The sequence below is a fragment of the Chionomys nivalis genome, chromosome 23 (genome assembly GCF_950005125.1).
Source record: "Chionomys nivalis chromosome 23, mChiNiv1.1, whole genome shotgun sequence".
Taxonomy (NCBI): Eukaryota; Metazoa; Chordata; class Mammalia; order Rodentia; family Cricetidae; genus Chionomys; species Chionomys nivalis.
In genome coordinates, this window is record NC_080108.1 from 9,058,093 (window position 1) to 9,072,261 (window position 14,169).

Here is a 14,169-nt window from a genome sequence, read left to right on the forward strand (position 1 = left end):
CTTCTTACCTACTCCATTATAGATGCTATTACAAAAAGGTCTAAAGTAATAAATCTGAAGCATATAGAATTTAAAAAGCACATTAAAATCTATATAAGTTTTTTATTGGCATATAGTTTTCAACAGCTATACAATTTGAAAACCTTGGTGGTTCTCATAGCCCATTTTTAATTTACTTTATATTATATAAACTGTCAAATGCTTTAAAGAATAAGCAATACAAGCTTAAAAACTGCCTTTTGCATAATTGTGTCTCATACCTTCTAGGAGTCTAACTAAAGGGAAGTAGAACTTCATTCTACTGACAAACCCTCAAAATAACACAGATTCACCATAGATAAGTAGATGGCCCAGAGACTTCTCTTCCCCCCTCCCGTTGTCAAAGAAATTGTTCTCATAAATCAAAGCTTTTGCTACCATGGAATGGCAATTCAACAACAATGATCTATGACCATTGTCATCTAGAGACACAGGCTGAAGTGATGTGTATCCATCGTAGATTCATTTCTACAGACAGAGAATTACATGTTTGAGTTGTTGAAAATATAAATACTAAAATTACACTTTGTAAAACATAAAGCCCATGGGGTGGGGAAAGTGAATAAAAATAAAATAATGCCATTTATTTCTTCATAACAAAATAAGGGTTAAAGTGTAACAACAGACCAATTTCATGATAGAAAATGAAGCAGTCTATAAAAGCCATACAATTAGCAAGTTTAAAGGGTACAAAGTTGAAGCGAATTTAATGAAATTGTTAGAGAGTTTGAAATCTTAGTAATATAATTTTGTTGTTTTGATTAGAATCAATATGGAATCAAAGAGGTGGTATCTTTTATCAGAGACATGGCTGATACATGAATAGAGACTTTGAACTCATAGAGAAAGAAAACAGTATTCTATGATGACATGCCATGGGATAAGAGGGAATTACATTGTGATAAAGGGGAAAACTGAGTTTATAAAGATCCCTGTCAGTTGTAGCAAAAATTACTTGGGTGAATTTTTACGTAAATGTTTTGTAGAAGAGTGTAAGTGAATGTTATCATGGCCTGTGCAAAGCCATGGATTGATTTCCAGTACTACAAATAAACACACATAAAATTTTAAATGTGATTAGACAGTCATTCAGGACTAAGAATTTACTTTCACAGCTGTCTTTGGTGAGTCATGTTAAGTCCAACTGTCTCAGAGCTGACCCACACCAATCCATGCTGAGACTGACCCACACCAATGTGCCCTGAGATTGACCCACACCAATGTGCCCTGAGATTGACCCACACCAATGTGCCCTGAGATTGACCCACACCAATGTGCCCTGAGAATGACCCATACCAATCCATCCTGAGACTGACCCACACCAATGTGCCCTGAGATTGACCCACACCAATGTGCCCTGAGATTGACCCACACCAATGTGCCCTGAGAATGACCCATACCAATGTGCCCTGAGACTGACTCACACCACTGTGCCCTGAGATTGACCCACATCAATGTGCCCTGAGATTGACCCACACCAATGTGCCCTGAGATTGACCCACACCAATGTGCCCTGAAATTGACCCACACCAATCCATCCTGAGACTGACCCACACCACTGTGCCCTGAGATTGACCCACACCAATGGGCCCTGAGATTGACCCACACCAATGTGCCCTGAGATTGACCCACATCAATGTGCCCTGAGACTGGATGTGCCTCAGGCTGTCAGTCCAGAAACTGATGCAGACTGTTTTCCACATTTCTGTTCTCATTACTTTTGTCTTTGATCTTAATGATTTCAGATTCTGGTCACACTGACTTCGAGTTTCAAATGCCACTATAATTGCCCATTTTGATGTTTTGATTCCTTTTCTTTTTCTTTTTTCTTTTAATTTTTTTAACCTGGATTAAGTACAGGTAATAATCTCTCCTCCTCCCATGAGTCACCATTGTATTAGGAAATACATTTCCATCTCTTTTCTGATTTTCTTCCAGCAGGCACGGATTTTGGAAAAGATAGTTTAAATATAACAAATAATAAGACTAACAGATGATTCTCCTGTACTATTTATTTCATAGTTATTTATAATTCTTAATTATTAATGAAATAAATTCAGAAATAAATAGACAGCTTATCTATCCCAGACTTTTAAAATTGTCTGAATCAACCAAAACCAAAATACACACACACACACACACACACACACACAATGACACACACAAATGGGGAGTGAAGGAGGGAGAAAGGAGAAAGAAAAGATTTTTATTTTCTTTGAAATTAAAAGTGGAACAAAACCAAAAATGTGTCTCAAGTTCATAGGCATCAATTGTTATAATTTCATTATAATTATATTTTAAATAATCAAGACATTTATCAAAATCCATCCAGTTAATTGTAAGAGAAATTTTATTCAGATACAAGTAAGAGTGACTTTTTAACAAATACCAGTCTTTCCTTGGTAACTAGACGTTGGGGTAAATCAAGAGGCTGAGCAAAAGTAGTAAGACAAATAGCTGTGGTCTATGCTTTGGAATAGATTAAAATTGTGGGAACAATCTTCACCAACATATAGGTAGATTGAGGCAAGCCCTTTTGGCCCCACTGTTTCCTAGGCTGTTCATAGACGGCTCTGATACAGCAAGCTGTGGTAGTCATCTTTTTCCATGAGAAGTGGTTGCCTTTCTTCCTGGAGCTGCTTCCTCTTGTGAGGACGACAGCACAGCCGACTGCTGAGCCCTGTCAGAGCTGCGGCAACAACAGCTCCTACCAGTGCTGCCCCGAGGAGCCATGGCCAGATCCTAGTAGCTTGCTCCAAGTAGGGCTCAATATAACTTCTGTAAAATCCTGGGTCTGAAATAGAGATAGTGCAGTTTTTAACAACATGACCATCACCATCAGTAGCGTTTTGGTACTTTGAAGTCAGATGCTTGGGTTTGAATGTAAGCTCTTTAGCTTACAAAATGAAAGAGCTTGGGGAAGGTTAATCTCATCCTTCTCAAACTCAGTTTCCTTATTAGAAAGGAAGGGAGGTAGGCTTCTGCTTCAATTCCTGCCTCTAGGTGAGTGCCTAAGTTCCCCCTGTGATTTCCCTTCTTGGTGGACTGCTTCCTGAAAGTGTAAGATAAAATGAATCGGTTCCTTCCCAAGTCGCCTTTGGCCCTGATGTTTATGTCAGCAACAGAAAAGCAAACTAAGATGCTTGATGCTCAAGTGCTTTCAACTTTTATTTATATTGTTTATCCTGCTCTTTTGTTTATTCCAGCATTTTTTTCTTCCGATCATTTCAAGTGATCTCACTGTTCTTTATCACCAAGGCATCATCTTCAAACACACTGTCTGTATTTCCAAAGCAAAATCTTCATATTTCTCTCCTTATTATCTACTGTCGAACCTTAGCAGAGTACTTTATAATATTTTTAGTGTCAAAGTTTTCCAGTCAAATCAGTTTACTCAATTATTTATTTATTATTCTTGCCAACATATCTTTCAAATTGTTTCATACCTTGCCATTTGCAATGAATTTTCTCATCCACAGAACAAACATACAATATATTTTGGAGTCATTAATTACCCTAAATTAAGGCTTTATAGTTTAGAAAGATTGTGTGTGTGTGTGTATCTTTGAAAGTGTGTTTGAAGATGATGCTTTGGTGACAATGTTCACTGAGATCACTTGAAATCATCTGAAAAAAATATTGAAACAAGAAATATAAAAATTTGTTATGCATGTATACAAGTTATACATATATATGTATAATAAACAATTTATTTGTAATGTTGTAGTGGTTTAAGTGAAAACTGGCTCCCATAGGCTCAAGTAATTGAACACCATGGTTAGAGTTGGTACACAATTTGCGGGAGGTTAAGGAACCTTTAGGATGTGAGCTTTGCTGGAATAAATATTTCACTTTAATTGTCCATAGCCTCACCCCATTTTCAGTTCTTGCTTGTTGCTTTCTGGGTGCAATTGAAAAGTTGAGATGTGATCTATCAGTTTACTGGTTAAGCCATCTGCTGCTATATACTCCCAACCACTGTGGGCATTAAGACTTCTGTATCCAAACCAAAAACCAACCAACCAAACAAACAAACAAACACACCCTTTCTTTGCTATTTCTGACCCTACCTTTTAATCAGTTAATCCTGAAAGAAAATCACTTGCAACTCAAGTTTTAAAATACCACTAAATAGGAATACAAGAGAAAATGTTCGACAAGTTCATATATTAGCTACACTTAACAACAAAATACTTTAATTATCCACATGAATACCTGGTTGATGAATAATGACCCTTTTGAACTAAATTATTTTAAAGAATTTTAAAGATGTTTTCTAGAAATCTTGAAGTTTAGCAATGAATAGAGATAAATTTTAAATACTTGGGATGCACAAAAGAAATAATGATAAAGAATGATTCATAAGACAAAAAGCAGGCAATTACATGCACTCTTATTTATTTAAATCAAATTTCTCTAAAGTTAACTACTTAAATTCACAGCTGCATGAAAAGACAATAAATAAGTAAGAAATTTTAAGTTAATTTTATTCATTTTAATGTAGTTAGGATAAATATATTTGACCTTCTAATGGAAGTTTTTACCCTCCTCTTCTTTCCCACTCAAGAAGGCATGTTACCTTTGTTTTAACCATGTGGACTTGATGGGGGATCCCATCATGGAGGATGAGGCAGGGTATATGTGTAGACTAATACAAAAAGAAACTACCATCGAGTAATGGATAGATAACTCCAGAGATATTCAGCATGGGTATTTGATATATGCTGATTACTAACTTTGTAATTTAGAGATAGTGATTTGTCTTTATTTTCTCTATTTGCGATCTTAATAAACACAATATACATCAGTAGAAACTGTAATTATGAATATTATTCAGGATAACAGTGGGCATGTTGATGGCTCCCTCATATTGATTTATGGGCAGATATCTGCTTGGAGTTTCAAGCCTATATATCCCATGGCCCTGAGAAATACTTAACCTGCCTCCTAGCTCATCTTTCTACTACATAACAAAATTATAGTCTTCCACTTGTGCCTGGGCCTTCTCCTTTTATTCTCCAATATAATAGTGAATTGTACTCTAATTTATTTGTTTTACATGTCAAAAGTTTCAAGAGTTCTATAATCTCCTTTTTATTCACACAGTATATAATTGATTTGCTAATCTCTATGAATGTTGTCCTCAAAATGTAATGAAGAATAATTCCATGCAAAAGACTTCTAAGAATTTGTTCTCGACTGAGTCATCATACTTCCTTCCATAATCAGCTGGACTTCCACAATGGATTTGGTGCTTACTGATATCCAGACTACACTAGTCAGAGTGGAACTACAGTTGGTCATAGGAACTAGGAGTTAGTAAAGCTCACACATTTGGTCATTTCCTTTTCTATTCATCTATCAATGTTTTATTAATTGTCCATCAATGTGCCAAAATAATAGTGCTTCTTGAATATCTCTTACCCTTAAACCATTTGTAGCTTTACATTGTTTTCTTCAAGTCTTCATATACTATGTAAAGCTGAGTATAAGTACAGCGACTAAATCAGCTTTTTCCATATATTGCTATTTAACATTTAAGAACTCACTTAAACTCTGTAGGACTGATATTCTCACTTCCTTTTATGGAAAATGATACTTATCTAATAATTAATAAGTTAAATGCACAAATAATACATGGAGTTACGGTTTAAACATAAAGTGTTTGCTCCACCACCAAAAGACTGATGTTCAAAGGACTTAACTTCCAGCTAATAGGTTTGGATATTGTATCATGAGAATTCTGGCTACATCAGTCAATTAATCAATAATGGATTTACAATATAATGGGACATAATTAGTAGGTACTTGAAAGTAGGGGGTGAGGCTTGATTGAAGGAGTTAAGTCATTGGAAGTTGGCCTTTGAAGGAAGACTACATCTTAGACATGAGTCCCTCTTTCTCTCTACTACATATGTCTAACCTGATACTTCTATCTTGCCTCAGGCCAAAACCAAAGGAACATGTCAATAATGATCTAAAAACCTATTAATCCATAAAAAGAATTTCTTTAGGCTGTCTTTCTCAATCATTTTTCATTGTAACAATCACATAGACTAGAATAATATGTAGTTTCTGCATGGAATAGGCTTTCCTTACTACCTATTCCTTGTTTGTCAAAAAGGTATCATATTTCTACATAGGAATATCAAAGCTCAGAACTAATTCTAGTCCTAAGGATTTTAACCAAAGGCATAGTAATTGGTGATTAAAAGCATTAGACTCTCATGATTAGTTGGTATCGAAAGTTTTCATTATTGTATTGGTAATTCCACCAAGAGTCTCTCAGTGCTTAGTATAGATCTCCCAGTGGTAGATCATAAAGTGCTCATTTGTATCATACTGCTTGCACAGAATTCTATAACATAGCTCAGAAAAATCACTGAGTTATTCTGATCTAAATATATAATATGAATGAACTGTAATTCAGGGAATTGAAACAATATTTCTTTTCTTATAAAAAAGCTATCTGGTAGAATTATGGCTAAAAGGCATCCTAATCCTACACTCTTCAATAACTTACTTGTACAATGTGCCTTAGAGTAGATGGAAAAGTTATAAAGTTTGGAATCCTCGGAATTTCATTTATAAATGACAAAAGTTGGTATAATATCAATTCTTAAGGAATTTTGAAATAAACACTGTATACACATAGGATGTTTTATACTATCAAAAAGAGGTTGGTCATATAAGAGTGCACAGTTCACCTGAAGAGAACTGAGCCTTACCTGGCTCCTGAAGGTAGCTGTAGTCATATCCCAGATCCTTGGACGACACGAAGAAATCACCATTTCTGTACAGTGGTAGGAAAGGAACCATGTAGGATTCTCTGTTGTGGCCGATGGGTGCATTGGCTTCTGGGTAAACTTCTAGCAGAGGGCGGTGTCTTCGGAGCCATTGTTCAAAAATACTGTAGAGGGAAGTGTTATTCATACTCAGTAAAATTTTAAATTCTCAAAAGGCAATTATTAATATCCCAAAGACTTGAACAAATGCTTACTATTTTCAAACTCTAGCAAGTTGCTATCATATCCTGAAGAAGGTCACTCATTAGAAATAATTGTGAGAATAACTTTAAGTTTTTCTTTATGAAAAGAAATTTTATAAACAGTTTAGAGCCTTTAGAATGCAACTTTGGATTGTATGAAATTTAGTCATAGTCATAAATTATATATATGTTTTTACAAATGCAAGGAGAGTCAAGGAAAAAACATATAGAACTAAGTTGACAAAAAACTATAATTTATTCACTTTTTGTTTGTGATGGTTGTTTCAACCTTGGAAAAAAGTCATTTTTTTCCTGAGGCAGAGCCTTCCTTCAATGATACAAGGTGAAGCAGCCCATTTCCGGCTTTCCCTAAAGCTCTTATGTGATCATATGATTACTATGCAGGCATTAAAATAAAATAAAATTATTCTGGAAATGGGAAACAGTGACACAAAGAAACAAGGACGATGAGAATCCGTGTGAGTAGTGAGCAATGGCAATCTCTGAAATATCATCGAGTTTCCATGGGCAGCAAAACTAGCTGTACCATGCAAGAAATCTGTTGTGCACTGCTCTGTCCTCTGGAAGGGTTGCTCCTGTGTTTGTGGATGTTGTCCCTTTTGCTTTCGTATGTCTCTGAGTTTGTTTCACAACAGTTCTGTGAGCTAGCTAAAAACCTTTTGGCAAACTTTGCTATTAAAATGAGGTAATGTTAGTTTCTGTTCAGCACAATTAAAACTGGCATTAATGCTAAAAAATAATTGCATCAAAAGATTGAATAAAAATGAATTTAAATTCACCATTTAAGAAAATTTATAGAAAGTCTTTTAAAGAATGGCAAAAAAATAATTTATGTTACTAGACTGTATAAGATGGGACAAACAAGAGATCTGGGTTCACAAACTTTCCTTGAGCAATAGTATGGTGATATTTGGTTTATGTTTTAATAAATAAAACTTGCCTGAAAATAGGAGGGCAAGCTAAACCAAACTAAACCAATAGATGCAAGGCAGTGGTGGTGCACACCTTTAATCCTAGGATTTGGGAGACAGAGGCAGACGATTTCTGTGAGTTCAAGGCCGCCTGGGCTACACAAGATCAATGCAGAAATAGATCCAGGTGGTGGTCACTCACACCTTTAACCTCAGTACTAGGGAGTCACACGCCTTTAATCCCAGCACTAAAGGGGAATATAAAACAAGAGGAGGCAGAAGTAAGAAATTTCCATTGGCTTGACTATTTTGCTTTCTAAAAGATTGATTTTCTTTGGCTCTCAGATTTCTCAACTTAAAAAAAATATAACTGACTTAAAAAGAAGCACAAAATTCTAAGGTTATAAATACTTTTAATATTAACTTGTACTATTACCTTCCAAAGAGTCTTATTTGTTAATGACATGCAATTTAGAAAATACAAACAAACCAAAAAAAAGTTTCACACGTAATTGCTTTATATCTGGTTATTGAGGTGTGTACATATAATGTTCCATATATACTTGACCCTAAATTAATATTAATGAATTGTTAATATTGATATATAATTAACTATTAATTTTGATATATAAGTAAGTTATTTGCTTAAATCCATATATTTTCAACTACTAAATTTATTTTCAGTCACAAGGAGAATCTTTGACAATTAATCATTTCCCAACCCCTCTACACTTTGGTTTAGGAACAGGACAGTATGCAGTGAGTCACTAGGCTGAGACTGGAGGTAAAATCTGTACCTGATGTCAATTGAGAAAAATTATTATTATAGTTTAATTTATAAATAATTTTATTTATACCATGAAATGAAAACAAAGCTTTTACCTAAATAGGACAAGAACATCAATCCTTAGCACCAGATTTAATGAATGAGACCATTAATTTCCTTATTACCTTATCAACCTTTGAAAATGAAGATATTCGTCTTGATTAAAATCTCTAGTGGTAGTTCTCATCTACAGTAAATTTCATCAGACTGTGTCTAGAGTGTCTCCCATTGAAATACTAATAGTAAATTGGATAACCACACTGACAGTTTGGGGAAAAATCTTGTTGAAAATTCATTTTAAATGAATCTGGATAGATTTCTGAAAGTCTGGGAGACAGTCAGATAGGCACTGCCAAATTAGGAAAAAAACTAATCATAACAATATGGAATGATCTGCTTTATAGATAAACCTAACTGTAGTGCAAATAATAAAAATTCAGAGGCAGATTTTGGGGTTCAAGCTGAAAGATCAGAGAAGCAAAGCAGTCAAGCCACTGGAGAGCTCTTACCCCTATGAAATCTTCAGACTGAAAAGAGAGCGAGTTCCTGTCTCATCCCACCTCATATTTCTCTCTAGTGCTGCTATTAAAGGCCTGCACCACCACTGTCTATCCTCTATGGCTAACTAGTATGGCTGCTGGGATTAAAGTTATCTGCCACCACTGTCTGACCTGATGCAGTGTTTTTTCAAGATTTCGATATTATACCAATTTATTGTCATGGCTTCAGTCATGAAGAGCAGAGGAAGTCTTTTTACAGACTTTTGCATGCTTTCCTCCTAGGAGCAGTAAGAAGTTGCTGTTTGAATTTAAAGTGGTGAACGAGGGCTTTAATAGACAAGTATTCTGAAAGATTACAGATTACCTTGTGGGTGATGAATTGAAGGAAAAAAAAATGACCCTAAATCTGAAAATACTGGATGACAGAGCCCAATAAATGGAGACCAGGCAAGAGAGTTCTGCCTTCATGAACAGATTACTGTTCTTTGGAGCTGAATAATTTTTCTATGACAGGGCTTATTATGAAAAAAATTTTGTCCCTACCTTGCTTTCATGTTCCCTTGTGATAACTGACTACTCCAGCCTTTCACATTGGATGTCAAAGCAAAATGAGTCCCTAAATCCACATCCTTAAGAACTCTAAGAAACAAATCTGCTATTTAATCACCCAGTTTCAAGTATTGTGATAGGAACAATGGACTGAAACAAAGAAAAAAACCCTGATAGACTTGTACGGCAAAGGAATAAAAATAATATCAAAGAGGAAAACTGAAGAGGTATGGAAGCAAAAACTCACCACTGGGTAGTGAGATGCTGCATAGGACTGTACGTATTGTGAGAGTTCATACTTGTGGGCAAAAGATTTTCTACACAGAAGAAATAGAACCCTGGAAGAGTGGTGGATGGATTGCAGTTGTTAATTTGCAACACCTCTATCTAAACTCTAAGAGGCTTTCTGTAGATGGGTGTTTAGTTGGCTATTATATACTCAACTATAATATGCTAAAACTATCTGAGGTTTCATATCAGATTTTTGTGATATACAACTATACCCAAGTTTTCTATTCCATGTTTAATTCTTTTCTGTTACTATGCAAGAAATAACTTTTAATCATGAATGAGAAGCAACTTTGAATTATATAATGTCTTTCAGATTGCTCAGAAGAGATGAATTCATGGCAGTGAAACACTGACCTTAGAAGTCTAAAGTTGTGTGTGTCTGTGTTCATAATTGGAATTTAACTTTTCTCCTATACCATGTGGACCCTGAGTCCAGAACAAAGAAGTGGGTTGCAGAGATGAACACTGATATGGGATTTTCTGATGAGTAGCTTAATATTTTTTCCATAGGGCGACTTGTGTGTATCTGTGAGGTGACTCCCAAAATGCTGAGCGTGTTCTAGAAAATTCACATCCACAGCAGGTAGTTGTAGGTGGAAGGAGTTAAGAAAAAAAATTACATTACCTTCTGTTGAAAGAAGGAGTTCCCTATGGGATGAAAAGATGAGAAGAAAATATTTGTACTATGACTGTGACTGCAGGAAATATGAAAATCTGGTTTCAAATTCCCCACATTATTTTTACTGTGAAAAACAAGAAATTATTTTCCTACCTTCATTTTCCTTAGCTGTAAAGTGTGGCTAATAAGAAAGTTAAAGGTTTGTGAGATATCAATTAACTATATATGCAATGCACCCTAGACAGTCTACTAGGCACTCAAACTGATTAGTCATAGCTATTTTTTTATATAACAGAAACATTCTTGCTTCATTTAATACAAGAGTCAATATTAATATTTTTGAAATAGATACTCTACATTTTGGATCTGGTGCTATATTTTATATATCATTGACAAGATAAAGAATATTCTAAGAAATGGCTTTGCAAACATTTTATTTTTTGCCTTCACTAATGATAAGAAACTTTAAAAACAGTTTAATACTCCTATGTACGTATAATGCATTTATATCAAATCTACCTTCCATTCTCAGTCTTCCAATTCCTCCTAATCCCTCCATCATTTCTCTCTCAATTTCCTGTTTTCTCTCTTACTGTTCCTCCCTCTGTCTCACTCCTCTCTTAATACCTACTGAATTCATTTAGTACTGCTTATATGTGCATGAGTGTGGAGTCACCTACTGGAGTGTCAGTACACTTTTAGATCCCCAGAAAATTAACTATTAAGTAAGCTAAGAAATTATTTTAAGTGCATTTGAAAAACTGTAGAGAGGTCTGGAAAATGATTTAGTCTGTATAGTACTTGCTATGCAAATATGATGAACTGAATAGAGATTCCCAGCATCCACACAAAAGGAGAGTCATCTATGTATGTTAGAAAGAATCTGGGAATAAGGTGAGCCCCTTGTCTCAGACTCAAGTATATTTATCTCATGTCTTCTAAGACCCTGTCTTAAGACTTGCTTTCCATCTAGTCTTGCAATTGACAGTATCAATCCATGTTTAATTTGAAACCTTCTTTCAGAAAAGAGATAGGTCCAGTGTTAACCTTTGATCTCCTATACACAAGCACAGCATAAACACACACACACACACACACACACACACGGGGTGTGTGTGTGTGATAGAGTGAGAAAGTAAAAATTTGTAGTGTGTAGTGTGATCAATTTTTAGAAGGTTGTGAAGGAACTTTGAAGGATCCTGAAGATGCAAGACTAGGTTCAGAATCTTTAATAATTAATAACTGTAGGAACTTAGGAAAGCTACTTAACCTGTGCCTATGTCAGTTTTATTTTTAGTAAAATAGAAATATTATAACAGTATGAGATAAATCATTTCACCCAGAAAACTCATATGGTGAAGCAAATCCTAATACCTTGGTGAGTATATTTGGAAATGAGATCTTTAAGGAGATGATTGACTTAAAAATGAAGTTATAAGACTAGCACAGTCTGATGGAAGACCCCAGGAGAATGGTAGACTTAGATGGAGATAGGGTCAAGGAAAACTCTATGAAGATACAGGAAGATCTTTTGGCCACACACAAAAAAAGGCCTTAGAAGAAACAGCTCTGTTATCACTATGATCTCAGACTTATAGCCTCCAGGATTCTAAGAAGGAAGGAGAATAATTCATAATATAAAAGATTACTGATATTGATATTGGCATTAGCATTATAATTTGATTTTGAGCTATTCTTCCCTAGGGCTCTCTAATATATTCTACAATATCTTTTATTCCTTCAAGGCTTGGACCAAATACCACTTCTATGAGAACTTCAACAAGAATTAATTTTTTCTCCTTTGATTATCATATTGTTACAATTTTTGAGTGTGTGTTTGATACCAAGAATTCCTTCACTTTTCTTCTCAGTTCTTTGTCTATTATCAAGTGTGCAGAATTCACTAAAAGCAATCTTGTCACCTCACTCATTATTATACATCATATACTTACCATAGTGCTTACTCACAAACCAGACACTGTGAGTAAAATCATTCATACTGACCCATACATTTTACAGGCAATTTATAGGAACTATCCATTAAATTGGAAAACCACAATTTTACCAAATTATTAAAGTTGAGTACAAATTGACTATTTTATGAATTAATCAGAATTGGAAAAAGGGCGATTGCAAGAGACACTGGTGATTTGAACCTGGCTTTACTCATCCACTCACTGATCCTCACCAGCTAGCACACAACTTGCTATATCATCAAGAAGATGCCTGGTTCTGGAGATAAAAGCCAAGAGAAGACTTGTCCTTGTCTTCCCAAAAGCTCAAGTTGGGTACATAACTCAACACAGTGTATTATGACATCATACCATATTCAAAACCTTTATACCTTAGGAGAACAGTGTAAGGATAGATAGATTCTGCTTGGGTAGGGATGTAGCAGCTAAGGGGACCAATGGGGAGTAAAAAAAAAAAAAAGCCTTGCCTGGCATATCAAGTTGAGGCAGGAACAAACTCCTCCCTACCGCATCAAGGCTGAATAAGGCATCCCACCATAGGGATTGGGTTCCAAAAAGCTATCTCATGCATCAGAGACAGGTTCTGGTCCCACTGTTAGGGTCCCCACAAACAGACCAAGCTTTACAACTGTCAGCCACATGCAGAGGGCCTAGGTTCCCTGCAGGTCCCTGACTGTCCATCAGGAGTGTGTGAGCTACCACAAGCTCAGGGCAGCTGTCTCTGTGGGTTTACCCATCATGATCTTGATGCCCCTACTCATTGATCTCTCCTACCTCTCTTCAACTGGACTCCCAGAGTATGGTCCAGTTCTTGGCTGTGGATTTGAGAAATGACTTTTAGAAATCTTTCAATGTAATAGAAAAAAAGAAAAGATAGCCCAAGGAGACTGTCACTAAGGCATAATTGAGCCCAGGGCTTTGTAAGTAGCTCAAAACTAAAAGGAAATGTATATTCCAGTATATGTACTAATAACAGATAATGGTGGGTCTTGCAAGTAAGCAACTGAGTCTAAATAGTACTGTGAAGCTAGGAGTCGTCAAAGGAGAGGTTTAGGAGTTTAGTGACAGTCATATTTAATACAGAAGTAGATGGAGAGTCAAGTTTGGGGGTCTAAAGGGACTAAACATGTACTGAATAGGCCGTCTATTTGAATGGAGACTACTGGGAGAAGGTGGAGTCTCTGTCTGTGTGGGAAATAACAGCATCTCATTGGTTCTATTTTCTAATGTCCCTTGCTACTGACAGAATCCACTGGGGGGGGGGTATTTAGAAAGTATCGCCGAAAACAACTCTTTTGAAAGGAAGTCACATTTGAAAAGGATAGAGTGCCAGGAATGACTAACTTTAAATGAAACATGAATAAAGGAAACATGAAATTCAAATGATTCCAACATCAATTGACCACCATTTTATCTGCATACTTTAAAACTGTTTAACTTGGGGAATGAAAG

General features: G+C 35.6%; 1 protein-coding gene across 1 annotated transcript in view; it reads right to left on the minus strand.

Moving 5' to 3' along the window:
- Positions 1–2,600: 2,600 nt before the first annotated feature.
- Tyr (tyrosinase) overlaps positions 2,601–14,169 on the minus strand; it is a 52,050-nt gene continuing 40,481 nt past the window's right edge. Inside the window, exons 4-5 of the mRNA XM_057756559.1 lie at positions 6,768–6,949; positions 2,601–2,833 (exon numbers count right to left, since the gene is read on the minus strand). Coding sequence (XP_057612542.1) covers positions 2,601–2,833; positions 6,768–6,949 — 415 coding nt within the window. The remainder of the gene's footprint in view (positions 2,834–6,767; positions 6,950–14,169) is intronic.